Source organism: Theobroma umbraticum, unplaced genomic scaffold (genome assembly GCF_002168275.2).
Source record: "Theobroma umbraticum cultivar Fairchild unplaced genomic scaffold, ASM216827v3 scaffold_81.0, whole genome shotgun sequence".
Classification (NCBI taxonomy): Eukaryota; Viridiplantae; Streptophyta; class Magnoliopsida; order Malvales; family Malvaceae; genus Theobroma; species Theobroma umbraticum.
Window position 1 is genome coordinate 2,472,839 of NW_018397268.1, and position 14,315 is coordinate 2,487,153.

A 14,315-nucleotide genomic window follows, 5' to 3' on the forward strand; every position below is an offset into this window, starting at 1 on the left:
TTTTGTTTTAATCAGTGCAAGCTCTAAATAGGAAAGCAACGGTCAAAATCTGACCCCAATTACCAACGGTCCAGCTCCAGCCTCTACAGTGGGACCCAATCGAAATATCCCTACACCTCAATCCAGCCAATCAAAACCTCCCCCGCTCCACAGCGAAAGAAAATTCAAAAGCATCCTTCAATGACGGAACTACCCTCAACCTTTTTCCTTATTTCCCACTCGCCAAATGGGAATACGCTCCTCTGCTCTGCTATTGGCCGCCTCTCTCTTTTAATTCCTTTCTCATCCTTTCATTCTTTCTCTCTCTATCACTCATAGTCTAACGGCGGACGTATTCCGTCACCGTCACATCGAGAGTTCCAGCCGTTCTTTAACGCCGGACGTTTACGCCGTTAAGTCCACCTTCTTGTCTTTCTCTGGCTCTCAGTTTCTTCGCTTTGTCTGGATAATCCTGTTTTAAGTCCCTTAAATATCGGGGGAAATTTTGTTTTTTAATTTTGAATTTTGAAAAATTTGAACTTTCCTGAGTAAACTCAGAATCTCTCCTTTAATGGTAAGTAATTAAATGCAAAGATTCAATCTTCTTTATTATTTTTTTTAAATAAAGATTAATTATTTTGAGTTGAATCCATGAATTTATGTTCTGGGTTTCATTTTAAAGTTTTATGCTTTTGGGGTTTCTGCATTTTTTTTGACCGTTTGAAGAGGGAAGCTGAGTTGGGAAATTCTGTGAGTCTCTCTATGTTTTTTTTTTCTTCATATGGTATTATGTTTGGTTGTTGAGAAAGTTTAAGGAGAATGGAAAAGAAAGTTTCACTGATTGTTTTCTGATGCTCTGTTTCTCAAGTACAAATCTTTTCTTTTATTTTCTTATGGTTTTCTTGTAATTCAGTTTCCAACTTATTGATTTCAACTCTATTCTTTTATACTGAGCATTTACTGAAGATTTTTCATTTTCCTCCATACCTAAATTACTCTTATATGATGATTAGTCTTGGGATCCTTTATTATGTCAGAATTTTATGAAATTGTTTTCATTTGTTTATTCTTTCTAAAGGGTTTTTGGGAGGTTTATAGGGAGTTGAAAATGGCGACTGAGGGTAACTTGGTCTTTTTCATAACTCTACCCTGATGGGGTGGTGGATTAGATTCAATCTCAAGCTCTGCTCTGAGCCTCTGACAGATATGGTTTTTGTACATAATTTTGTTTGTTTAATATTTAAATAAAAAATCTTTTTGCAGGCAACTGAAATTTGCTGAAATTATAAAAGTTAAGTTGTATAATAATATATTTAAGAATTTCTTTTTTTCATTTGCTGGTTTTATTTATTTTTATGTAAACCTGGTTATTGGTATTAGGTTTCTAATGCCTTTGCTCTCGTATTAAAGTTGTACTGTTTGCAGGTTCTTCTTCTTTTCTTTTTGTACTTTCTCTTTTTTTTTTTTGCCCCTTTTTTATCCTTCTGTGAATCTTACTAACTTTTGATTTGGAATTTCTGTTTAATTCTTTCCATTTTGCATAACTTTGGTTTTGTGATTTGGATATCTATTTATTTTGCTGTCTTGCTTGGCTTTTCCAACAATATCAATCATAAAACATGAGTTTTTTTGTCATGGTTTTAGCATATTAATATTGTCAATGCATAAGCAGGGTACATTTCTCTGTCTCATGTTCTTGTTCATGATTGGCATCTTAATGTTGCATATGCTTTCTTTTTCTTCTATTTGTTATATAAATTCCATAACTGTGAACTTGTTATGAGTTGTATGTACTTGTTTCTTGACCAAGATCTATTTTCCTGGTATCTGCTTTATAGGTTGTCCCCACTGTCTCTATTGATCTTGATGATGTTTGTGTGTTGTTGATGTCCTTCTCTTTTTTTATTAACTTTTATGGTTTTTGTATTCTAACTGCAGGTTCTTTGAGGTCCCATTCAAAGCTTGCTATAAAAGATTGGGATTAGCTCCAGAAATATTCATGAGCTAAAGCTAGCAGTTCTTGTTAATGATATATAGAGATGAAGAAGCTGTTTTTCTTCAAATCTTCCTCTAGCAATGGTAACAGCAATGCTGTTCCTTCACCTTCAGCAGATAAGCAAGTTTACTGGGAAAACCCATTGGATAGTGAGTTAAATGATCAACTTGGAGACAAGGCTGACTATAGTTTTCGCAGTCCGAGACGTTTGTTGGGAAAATCTGGAAAGCAAATATCCGATAGCCGAAGCTTTAGTAACAGTTCATGTCTTCGAAGGAGTCGTTCTTTGTCATCAGCTGCCTTTCTTGTCGATGGGCTAGGTCAACAACATTTTTCTTCCTCAAATGATCAAAATAAGTCTCCTAATATTACTCCACATCAGCAGTATGACCACTCATCTCGGTAAGGCATTTGATGTGCTTGTTTCTGCATGTAGTATATTAGTTCATTGATTATAACTCATTTTCTGAAAACACATGTTGTTGTGGTTTGTTCCAGGCGTAGGGCTCTTACTCCTGAGAAGAAATCTAAGGCTAAACGATGTGAAGCGGCAGCTATTGGTTTTGAGCGGCCATGTTCTTCCAGTTTTTCTAGGATGCACCGTGATTCATCTGGAAGCTCTTCCTCTTGCTCTAGCAATGTATCAAGTAAAGTTATTGACCGCTATATTGATGGAGAACAGCAGCAGGAAAGTAGCAAGTCCAAGAACAGTTCACAAAGAAATAATCCTCGAAATGGCGGTGGGAGGCTTCCGCCACGAGTTCAATATACAGCCCCTTCATCTCCAACGGATAGCGTTAAAGACAAAAATGTGTCTCATTCATTTAGGGAAGCTAAAGGCACACGTCTTCACTTCTCATCTAAAGACTGGGTGGAAAATGGATTTGGGCATGAGTCACCGCGGAAGATTGCAAAGAACGTGGTTGAGAGGCTTTCACAGACTCATGCTTTCCCAAGATCAAGTTCAAAGGAATTCAACCATCATATTCCAATCACAACTGAAGATGTCTATGGTGGTTACTTGAATGGATGCCCTGATTCCAAATTGGATATGTTGGCTCAAAAAAGCTGTGTAATGGATGAGCCTTACGAAAATGTTATTGGATATCATGAGGATTTCTCAAGCTTGGAGAAGCAAAATTGTTTATCTGGGGGCAGTGATGATGGTTTGAACTCTTATGAAACAGAAGAGGATGCAGATGTGGAGCTACAAAGAAGATCTAAAGAAGCTGAGGAGAGGGTCATACTTCTTTCTGAAGCTCTTGCGCAGGAAAGCTTTTTACGGGATAGTGGTTTTGATGTTTCATCACTCATTCAGACCATTAGATGCCTAACAGAGGAGAAAATAAACTTGGCACTTGAGGTGTCAGATCTTCTACAATCTAGAATTGCTGAGAGAGCTTTTGCTAGGGAGGAACTGAGAATGGCAAAGGCAGAATTGGAGTCACAGACCAAAAAATTGGAGAAGGAAAAGCATGAGTTACAGTCGGGATTGGAAAAAGAGTTAGACAGAAGGTCAAGTGATTGGTCATTTAAGCTTGAGAAGTACCAGTTAGAAGAGCAAAGGCTTCGTGAACGAGTTAGAGAGCTAGCAGAGCAAAACGTTTCACTTCAGAGAGAAGTCTCTTCCTTTAATGAGAAGGAAATAGAAAACAGAAGTATTATGACATATTCAGCAGAACAACTTAAAGATTTGGCTAGAAGGGTGGAAGAGATAAGTGATGAGAATCAGGATCTAAGGCAAAATCTCTCTGAGTCACAACAGAAGTATAGAGCAGCAATAGAAGATCTAGATTGCATTAGAAGAAATTTTGAAGAGAAAGAGAAAGAGTGCAAGGAGTTACAAAAGTCCACTACAAGGTTACTGAGAACCTGCAGTGAGCAAGAGAAAACAATTGAAGGGTTGCGAGAAGGATACAGTGAGGATATTGGGAAGATGCAATCGATGGAAAAGAATGAAAAGCAGGTGAAAAAATTGCAAATGGAGCAAATGAGGTTGACTGGAGTAGAATTAGCATTAAGAAGGGAAGTGGATTCTTATAGACTTGAAGTTGATTCTCTTCGGCATGAGAATATCGACTTGTTGAATCGCTTAAAAGGTGATGGAAAAGACATTGGTGCTTTAACCTTCAAGCTAGACAAGGAAATGCGGAGTCGTGTATGCTGTTTGCAGAATCAGGGACTCTCTATGCTTAATGAGAGCACTCACTTGTCTTCCAAGCTAATTGAGTTCATCAAGGGAAGAGCCAGTCAGCTTCAAGAAACTCACCAGGGTCTGGATGGTCAATTTATTGTTGAATCTGATGTGAAAGTGCAAGGCTTTAAACGTGGAATTGAAAGCCTAACAAGGAGTTTGCAGACAATAGCCAATTTGCTGCATGAGAAATCCAGTCCAGTTGGCTCGAACTGTCACTCAGCATGTGTGGATCCTGATGGGTCAATGAAACTCAACAATCAATCATCAGAGGTATTGCTGATATTCATAGTTGAAGCTGTTATGCAATGAATATAAAGCTATTTTCATTGTTCATTACTTTTTAATTTTGTTCATTCATTAGACTTGTTTCTTTCTTTCAAAACTGGACGTGTTGTGTTCTTTTAAGGGTATACTCACTTCTTTTATTAATGTTCACTTTACCCTTTTCTAGGAGATTATAAGAACTGAGCTTAAAGCAGAAACGCTGCTTACAAGTTTGTTGAGGGAAAAACTATATTCAAAAGAGCTGGAAGTAGAGCAATTGCAAGCTGAGCTGGCAGCAGGTGTGCGAGGTAATGACATCCTTAGATGTGAAGTACAAAATGCAATGGACAACATTTCCTGCCTCACCCACAGGTTGAAGGATCTTGAACTGCAGGTAACTTTTGATGTTTAAATGTTATAGATTAAATTTTCAAAAAAAGAAAAAATTGTTATAGATTATTTTGTATGTGAACGGTAGGTACAAAAATGTAACTACCCACTGAAATAGGTTTCTTTCTAGGTCCAATGTTTAATTACTTTTTGACTTATTGCACGTTTAGAAATCCTGTTGTAATTGAAAACAGCTACGTTGTTTGCTGGAACCTCTTCTAATGGAACTTACAGTAACCAATCTTTAGCGCATCATCCGCTAGAGGATGAGTAATTGCTTTACATTTTTTGATGTACCGTCCCCTAGTCAAAATTGTTACAAAGAAGCCAAAAGCAGAAATGAAAGGCAGAATGGGAAAAACTAGAGGAAAGAATAGTTTCCACTTTATAGAACTACACTAAATCAACAAGTGTAATCATACACACATCATGGAACCTGCACAGGTATCTTCGAGTTGGTATGAGTTGTCCCTGTAGCTGCTTGACATTTGTGAAGCTGGTCATGTATTTTATCTTGAGTTTATTGGTCATTTATTTGTTGTTACTACTGTATCACCCTTCACAAGAGGACATGCTTCTAAAAGCTTGTAGGACTTTTTTGGCTAATTACCGTTGCAGCATTTTGATTCCTTAATTACGTTTAATCTGAGCAGATACTGAAGAAAGACGATAACATAAGCCATCTTCAGAATGACTTAAAGGAATCAACAAAAGAACTAACCATCTTGAGGGGGATACTGCCCAAGGTTTCCCAAGAGAGAGATTTGATCTGGGAAGAGGTGAAGCAGTATAGTGAGAAGAACATGCTTTTGAACTCAGAGGTTAATGTATTGAAAAAGAAGATAGAAGCTCTGGATGAGGATATACTCTTAAAGGAAGGTCAGATTACAATCTTGAAAGACACTCTGAACAACAACAAAACTTTTGACCTTCTTGGCAGTCCTGATTCTGCTCGGGAATTCCTCCTGGAATGATTGACAGAAAGGTTGGTTTTGGTTTGTGGGTGGATAACCTCACTGTTCATAGCCTTATACTTTTGAATTCCTGTTCTTGAGGTTGCTTTTTTTCTTTCTCCTTTTCTGTTTTCTTTATGAAGTCTAGGGTGAGCAGGAAGTGAAAAAGGGGGACACACACACACACACCTTGATTCTTTTGTTATAGATTAAAAGTCTTGTTATCAAATTGTATGTAGGTTGGTTTTCATCTCATAAAACCAGAAGAATTATGATCTTCTTCTAGAATGGGGTTTGCATTGATTGTGTTCATCGTTGTGTAAATGCAAAATATAGATGCATTTCTTGATTTAGACAGGATTTTGTTGACATATGAACATGGACAATTATATATATATATATATATATATATATATATAAATAAAGCAATGAAAGCATCAACTTTCAAAGCTGGGAAATATGAAGGCTTGGGCCAAGGTGGACCCCCACTAGTGCAGAAGGGACCCACAAAAAGAAGGCTGGGATTTCCTAATTATTGTAATTAAAGTGATTTTTGTATTTACATTAATATAAACCATATAATTGCAGATTCACACTATACATAGAAGTACTCAAATAAGGGAAAAAGCAACCCTAATAAGTACAAAAGTGTTCGTTCAATTGAGGTAGAAACACATCATTACAATTAATAATCTTTATTTAGTATTTTTTTTATTTTTTTATAATTGGAGAAAAAGAGATTTGGATTTTGCTCTTTAAGCAAAAGATAATGCATCAATCAATAAATTAAATGTTCGAGTGTTAATTAGTTATTATTTAGTAATTAGTTATTTAAAAGTAATTAGTACTTTTATTTGTGAAAGAATAAAATATTACATTAGATTATATATTCTGCCAATACAATATACAAAATAAAAAAGTTGTAATATTTTTAATAAATTATTTAAAAATTTTAAATAAATTTTTATTTTTTATTATATTTAATTAAATATAGATTTTTATTTTGAATAAAAAAAGTTTTTATTATTAATGATTGAGTTAGTTGAAATATTATTTATCATTTTATATCACGTATCATCAATATGTTAAAATATATAATAACATATTATATTGATGTGATATAATGATATAATGTAATATGATCATGAAATGACAATTGGTATTTTAATTAATAATAATTAGTTAATTATTAATTATAAAAAATTTATTTGATTTAAAATAAAAATATAAAAATTTAATTAAGTACAATAAGAGAATAAATGCTTATATAAATTTTTTTGAATAATTTATGATTTTTTTTAACATTATGTCTATTATTTTTTATGTTAGAAGAGATTAATACAAATTTAATGACTTAATTAATTTAAAATATAATATTTTAAAAAAAATTTAAACCATTTTAAAAAATTTAAATAAATATTTTATTTTGAGTCAAACATGTATTTATTTAGTTAGTTATAAGATTTTATTTGATTCTAAATAAAAAAACTATGATTTGATTGAATTTAATAAAAAAATAAAAATTTATTTAAATTTTTTTAAATAATTTAGAAACTTTTTTAACTATTATATTTTAATTTAACCATGCAAAAAACAAAATATAAAATAGATGTGAAAATTGTTGAAAATTAAGCAAAAAGGTATCTATTATAATTTGAAACAAAGAGGTTCTTCTTATATATGTTTCCTTCACCGTCTTAAACAAAAATAATTAATTACTAATTCCCATTCAAGTTGGATTTGGTTTCCCAGAACTTATAAAACTGTCAGAAAGCAATACGCCATTGTAGACGACGAACGGAATTCATGAACCCTTCTTACCTCTGGAAGCTCTGACCATGGCAATTCCTTTTGAACTGATTTTTCTGATATTCCTAGTAACGATTTTCACTTGCACAGTTCTGTCATGGGCTTTCGTAATCTTACGCCTACTACTAGGTTCCTGCTGCCAGATGGCTCCTCCTGAAGGACGTCGACAGCCACCCCAAGACATCGAAACCGGGCCACGGGGCAACCCGCAGCCGCCCGTGTCTCGACCAATGCTGCTGTTCCCGTTCCAAGCCCGAGTTCCCAGGACTGCCCTGCTTTCCAGGAGTACCGTTCTTGTTGTATACAACATGAATACTCAAGAAACAGGGGATCAAAACTACGATGTTTGTGCTATCTGCCTTGAAAAGTTCCACGACAGGGATCAATGTCGGGTTCTTTCCAGCTGTAAACACGTTTACCATAAATTTTGCATCGAGCGGTGGCTGGCGGAGGCTCAGACTTGCCCGGTTTGCCGTCTTTATTTATAAGTGAAACGGATGTGTATTGTGTACAAGTTTATTTTAGGAGGTAGAAGACATCAATCATGACTGACATAATATTTCTTTTAATTATTTTAAAAAATTTATAATTCTTTTATTATATTTAACTAAATCTTTATAAAAAAATAAAAATTATTCAAAAATTTTAAATAATTTAAATTTTTTTTAGATATTATATTTTTTATTTTTTATTTATAGTAAAATTATCAAAATCAGATGACTCATCTATTATGAGTTCAATGTTGTAACCATTTTAGTCAATGTTGGATTAATAAAAATAATTTTAAATATAAACTATCATTGTAAAAATTGAAAAGAAAGCTAAGTTTATAATTTATTTTTATTTGTTATTATATATAAAGAAAAATAAGTTTTTAACAATCATAACAAAGGAATCAATAATCAAAATGCAAAAGTTAAGTTAAATATGATTCTAAAATCATTTTGATAAAGCATATTTAATCGATTCAAATTCATAAAAGTTTCAATAAATAATTATTTTTGTATATATTCAATAAATTGTTGTGTATTTCTTTGAATTAAAAGTATAAATAATTTAATTCAAAAATTAATCTGAATATAAAATCAAGTCGATGAATCAAATCGATCGTACTCATGAGAGTTTTACAAAAAAAATTATTCTAGAAATATATCCTATGTCAAAAACCAATAAATTTGCATGACTAGAGCACTAGTCATATATTTTTGTTTGAATAATTAATTTTTTATCAAATAAACTTTACTTTGTTTATTCGTTATTTCAAACTTTTTCATTTAACAATGATTTGTTTTTTTTAAATTAATATCTTATAATTAAGTTATGTTTTCAACAATGATTACATGATTAATTTCATCCATTAAAATTATCATAATACTCTCAATTCATAAATTATTTTATTTTTTCACACTTAAAAGGTATTTTACTAATTTTGTTAAGTTATATTAACAATATAACTCCTAACAAGAACAAAATTTATTCACATAATATTAATTGAGAAAACAAATTATACAATATTATGAAAAAAAATTGAATTCACAAAAGGTATAGATAAAATTTATTCATTTATATTAGTTGATTTTGATTTTAATAAAATTTATTAGTTAAGATACATTCACTACTTAAAAAAATTTTATTTATACAGCAAAATTTATATGAATTTTTTTATTACCAAAAAATTACTACTAGATGGATGCAGATTTTGATACCGAAATTTTTTAAAATACTATTATGAATTATTTTTAAAAAAAATTAAAAGTGATCTAAACTAAATTTATTATTACTTTGATGAATTATATATAAAAATTATAAAAGTACAACTTTGAACTAATCACTCAAAATAACATGTCAACTTATTACATGGTAGATAATGTGATATAAAAAGTGTCAATTATGCTATCCACTAATGAAAATTAATTAATAATTAGTGAGAGAGACTTATTTGATTTAAAATAAAAATTTAAAAATTTAATTAAACACAATAAAATAATAGAGACTTAGAACCTATTTGGCTCAACTTTTTTTAACTTAAAAATTATTACGAAGGTTTTATGAAAAGTAATAACTTTTAACATTAAGTTAAATTTGTTTGATAAATTTATTTTTATAAGTTTTTTTATAGATAAATTATTAAAAAAATATTTTTATATAATATAAAATTTATAATTAATAATAAATCATATGAAAATGAAAACGGGTAATATGGAGATTATTCTTAATAAATGAAAATATTTTCGAAATAAAAAGAAAAATTCTCTTAAAATAAAGACATGCTTTTAAAAATAGAAAAATAAACTCACTTCTAGAGTTTTTCATGAAGTTTTTTTAAAATTTTTGTTTTTTAAAAAAAGTTATTTTAAAAAAATTTCTCAAAATCTCTATTTGACTTGATTTATATTTTTAGAAGATAAATAAGTTTTGAAAAAAAAGCAAGATCAAACAGACATTTAATTACCTTTTTGATACAGTTCAAAAACTTATTTAGATATTTAATCTAACGTAAATGCTTTTATTACTACTAATCCAAATTGAATTTGGATTTGGTGTCCCGTAACTTATAAAAGTCCCACCAACAACAGGCTAGCGATTCTAGTCGAGAAGACGAAATCACCTTTACTCAAAAGGCTCTTAAACCGTAGCAAATCCTGTTTCGAGTCTCCAACCATGGCATATCCTCTTGACCCTGCTATCCTGCTTTTCCTAATAATATTCTTTATATGCATGGTCTTACCATTAACTTTCTTAGTTTTAGCACTATTAGTTTCCTGCTGCACAACGGCCCTCCAACGTCGTTGACAACCACCCCAAGATATCGAAACCGGGCAACCAAGCAACCCCCAGCCGCCCATGGCTCAGCTAAAGCTGCTGCTACCGTTGCCAGCCTTACTTTCCAGGACTGTTCTCGTCACATACAACAGCAACACCGCTCGAGAAACTGGAGAAAACTACAATGCTGATTGTGCTATCTGCCTTGAAAAGTTTGAGAACGAGGATGAATGCAGGGTTCTTCCCCGCTGTAAACATACATACCATAAGTTTTGCATCGAGCAGTGGCTGGCAGAGGCTCAGAATTGCCCCATTTGCCGGCTTTATGTATAAGTCATTCCTATCAGATTACAAGCAATCAAAGGGACAAAAAGAAAATAGTTTGTACAGATTCAAGTATATATAAAAGTATGGATGTACATAAAATATTTTTTGGGACGAATATGAGACCTATAGTAATCTTTCTTGAGAAAAGTCGTGGGAGAAAAGGAATTTGAACCTTGATCATATCCATAAAATTTGTGTTTTTCTCAAATTTATCACATGTTTTACATAAAAAGTTGCGATGCTAATTGATGTGAGAAACTTGTAACAAGAAGAGTTGCAGAATACTACTTAACTATAAGTATTAAGATTTAAAAGAGTAACAAAGATGCATGAATAAATTATAACTAGTTCATTTACAAAAAGAAGAAAGTATCATCCCTCCTGAGAAAAACAGGGGGTAGGCATCTTATTTCCCACTTTTGAGTAGGTTTGGAGTTCAATATGGCTTTGGCTTGCATCTGTATGACAGTGGTTGCCAAAAAGCAGACCGTCCTTTCAAGATCATAGGGATGCAGGTCTCCAGAAGTCAAATGGTTTCCGATGCTGGAAAAAAAAAATGACAGTCAATGGTACACCCAGCAAATCCTCTTGGACTGGCTAACCTACATGCATCTCTCTTATTGTGTTTACTACACTTACCATAATCTGTATAAGGCTGAACCTAGGCCAACTACTTAAATAACAAGCACTATGTATCACCAGCTAGATCCACTTTCTACACTGGATGGAAGCAAAAACTGTAAATTCATCCGTGTATAGAAATATCTACAGGTCAAGCATATGGGCCTATTAGTAGATATCAGGCCTACCAAGCATCAAGCTGGCATGAAAGTTTAAGGGACCATCCCACTAATTACAGCTAATATTGTCTAAATACAGAGCCAGGAATGGCAATATTTTTAAGATCCTTAGAGAAATAGATAGGAATTACCTTAGCAATTGGCATCTTTGCCCTTACTGAATCAATCAATGAGAAATCAATATCAGCTACAGTAATCCCTGTTGACACTCGATCTGAAACAAAAAAGAAATGATGAAATTAATGTTGCTTAAATTGCCACCATGTTTGGCCAAAACAAATGCCACTGCATGCCCTGAAGCAATGAAAAAGCAATTAATATTAAACTTTTTATTCCTGGAGGAAGAAGAACTGCTTGCTCCAATGAAATAACTACATGATAATTGGATTACTAAAAGGGCAACTCCATCTAACCTGGTAATCGGCCAACTACAGTGCCCCATGGATCAATTATTAGTGTCTCGCCATAGCTTTCTCTTTTCTCACTATGCTTTCCAGCTTGAGCAGAAGCTATGACCTAATGATGAATTCTTTTAGTCATTCCCAATAAGGAAGCAACAGATAACAAGATGGATTTAAAAGATGGGCTCATCAATGAACTAAATTTGTCCTTAAACTACACTTAAGAACAAAAGCTATACTGCCAATAGAGGAAACAATAAATTGTCACCAAAACGATGAATTGAGAGACAGATTAACAAAAAATGAGGTCAAAATGGATTCCATACATAGCACTGAGTCTCAATTGCACGGGCACGAAGAAGAATCTCCCAATGTGCCTGACCAGTAACTGTGGTGAAAGCTGCAGGTACCAATATGACCTAAAAACACAATCCATGGAGCAAGTTTCATGACATTGAAAAAACAACCATATCGGAAAGTTAAGAAGTCCAATTCTACCTGTGCATCATGTTGGAACCTTAACTGCTGGTAAATTTCAGGGAACCTCAAATCATAGCAGACTGTCAAACCCAAACAGCCAATAGGACTGTCTACTGCAGCAATATCCTTCCCTGAAAGCATGCTAATTTAGATTGATTAGATATTGCAAGGGAAAGAGCTTTCTTTTGCAAAAGTAAATGGCTTTTCTACTCACAGGGCACGCTCTCATAAAATGCTATCATCATTTTTAAGCAAAATCATTAGAATTGCCTTTTTATGGATTTACAAGATGTCACAAGAAAAATCTATTTCAACGCTTTTATATATTCATCAGGAGCTATGGTGGGAACATTAAAAATATGAGAAACATGCCAACACTGTAAAACAACATGAGAAGGAGTTCACCTGGTTCTGTAAAGCTGCTTTCCTTGTATACAGCTCCTCCAGGAACATCCACATCAAACCTTCCAATTGGGGGAAAATATCAAGTCAATAAACCGAAAGCAACAGATGCATGAGAGATATGCCATATCAAATTAAAGAAAGTTTAAAAAGGAAAAAAGAAATGTATCTCAGAGAAACTTATAACCATCTTACAAGTGTATCTTACTGTATGTGCTTCGAATGTTCCCAGCATCATCAATTATAACATGTGTATTCCGCAAGTGTGCATCATCATGCCCTTTCTCTTGGAAGCCTCCAAGGGACAACCAAATGCCAGATTCTCTGCATTCATGAGGTTAAATAAGTCAGATCTCAAGAGACGAAAAATTGTTAACAAGCACAGAGAGTCCCAATCAAAGCAGTAAGAGGAAATTAAAAACAGTGGAGAGGGATCCTATTGACAGCCATGATTCCAGTTTTTTTTCTTCTTGTCTTCTCTAGAAGCGATAAGATTCATGAAATATAATCAGTAAGCAGTGGAAGAAACAAAATTGCTAAACAATTGCATAAAATAAGGCATATAGGATAAACAAACCAAGAGTAAATAACAGCAACCAAAAGTTACCACCTTGCTAAAGAGCAATATTTTTGCATAACAGGTCCATCCAAGGGTTCTGCAATCAAAAGACTATCCCCAGACTTGCTACCCACATAGGAGAAGTTCTCAGGCAAGCAAAGCATTTTAGCCCCAGCTGAAACTGCTTCCTTCACAATTAAAGAAAAATCCAAAAAATAAAAATAAAAAATCAGCCTAATATTTCAAAACACCAACATCTTCCACTCTATCCGATTGGATTGCTGCTTTCTACTATTTACGCTTTGTTAGATTGTTACTTTTGCTACTTGCATTTCGCTGATTACTCTTTGCTTACCTTAATTGTGACTATAAAGCAAACACAATTATTAAAAAGTAATTCATATTTCGATAAAAATCGAATAAATCAATACTAAAAATTAATTCAAATCTCGATCATCGAAAGAAATCGTAAAGTAGAACACAAATTTCATTCGAAGACTTCAAATTAAATTATACTTATAAAACAAAAGATGAAGCAATTGACTTTACTTTGACGAGGCGAGAACAAGTGGAGAAATTGGAGGCGATGTCGTTGACAGAGGTCATCTGAGCGGCGGCGACTCGGACTGAGTTGGCTGCGGCCATGACTGACTCGGCCGGTGCCCGTACCGTCGCGTAGGCTGCGTAAGAGTTGACGTGGCTTGATCTGATTGGATGATAAAGAGGAGCGCAGTTGGGAGTGAAGTAGGGACAACAATGGTTTAACATCGTCCTTCGTGAATCCGCCAAATGTTAAAACGCAAGATTTTTGTCTCTTTTTTTTCCCCCGAATTTTTAATTTCATTTTTATTAATATTTTATTATTTTTTCTTTTCTAATTTTTAATTTTAAAAATTAAAAAAATAAAAATTATGTTTAGACAAGAGTAAATAAAAATTAAGAAATGTAAACTTTCAGAAAATAAAAAGTAATATTTTACTTTTACATAAAATAAT

The 14,315-nt window shown here is 33.0% G+C and overlaps 2 protein-coding genes across 3 annotated transcripts; one reads left to right on the forward strand and one right to left on the reverse strand.

Moving 5' to 3' along the window:
* The first annotated feature begins 258 nt into the window (after positions 1-258).
* LOC110425409 (CAP-gly domain linker) lies at positions 259-6,313 on the forward strand. Of its 2 annotated transcripts, none has more exons than XM_021440318.1 (5): positions 259-391; positions 1,918-2,377; positions 2,474-4,442; positions 4,624-4,830; positions 5,480-6,313. In XM_021440318.1, exons 2-5 carry the CDS (start codon positions 2,019-2,021, stop codon positions 5,798-5,800), a joined length of 2,856 nt encoding a protein of 951 aa, XP_021295993.1. In that variant the 5' UTR covers positions 259-391; positions 1,918-2,018; the 3' UTR covers positions 5,801-6,313. The 2 variants fall into 2 exon arrangements, with proteins under 2 accessions (XP_021295993.1, XP_021295992.1); XM_021440317.2 differs by having other exon boundaries at positions 274-553.
* Positions 6,314-10,952: 4,639 nt separating this feature from the next.
* LOC110425254 (Nitrilase/cyanide hydratase and apolipoprotein N-acyltransferase family protein) lies at positions 10,953-14,106 on the reverse strand. Its single transcript, XM_021440115.2, has 9 exons — positions 13,870-14,106; positions 13,372-13,508; positions 12,957-13,085; positions 12,765-12,823; positions 12,378-12,490; positions 12,206-12,298; positions 11,892-11,994; positions 11,610-11,692; positions 10,953-11,221 (listed from the first exon to the last, which is right to left on the reverse strand). Exons 1-9 carry the CDS (start codon positions 14,086-14,088, stop codon positions 11,180-11,182), a joined length of 978 nt encoding a protein of 325 aa, XP_021295790.1. The 5' UTR covers positions 14,089-14,106; the 3' UTR covers positions 10,953-11,179.
* Between the last annotated feature and the right edge of the window lie 209 nt (positions 14,107-14,315).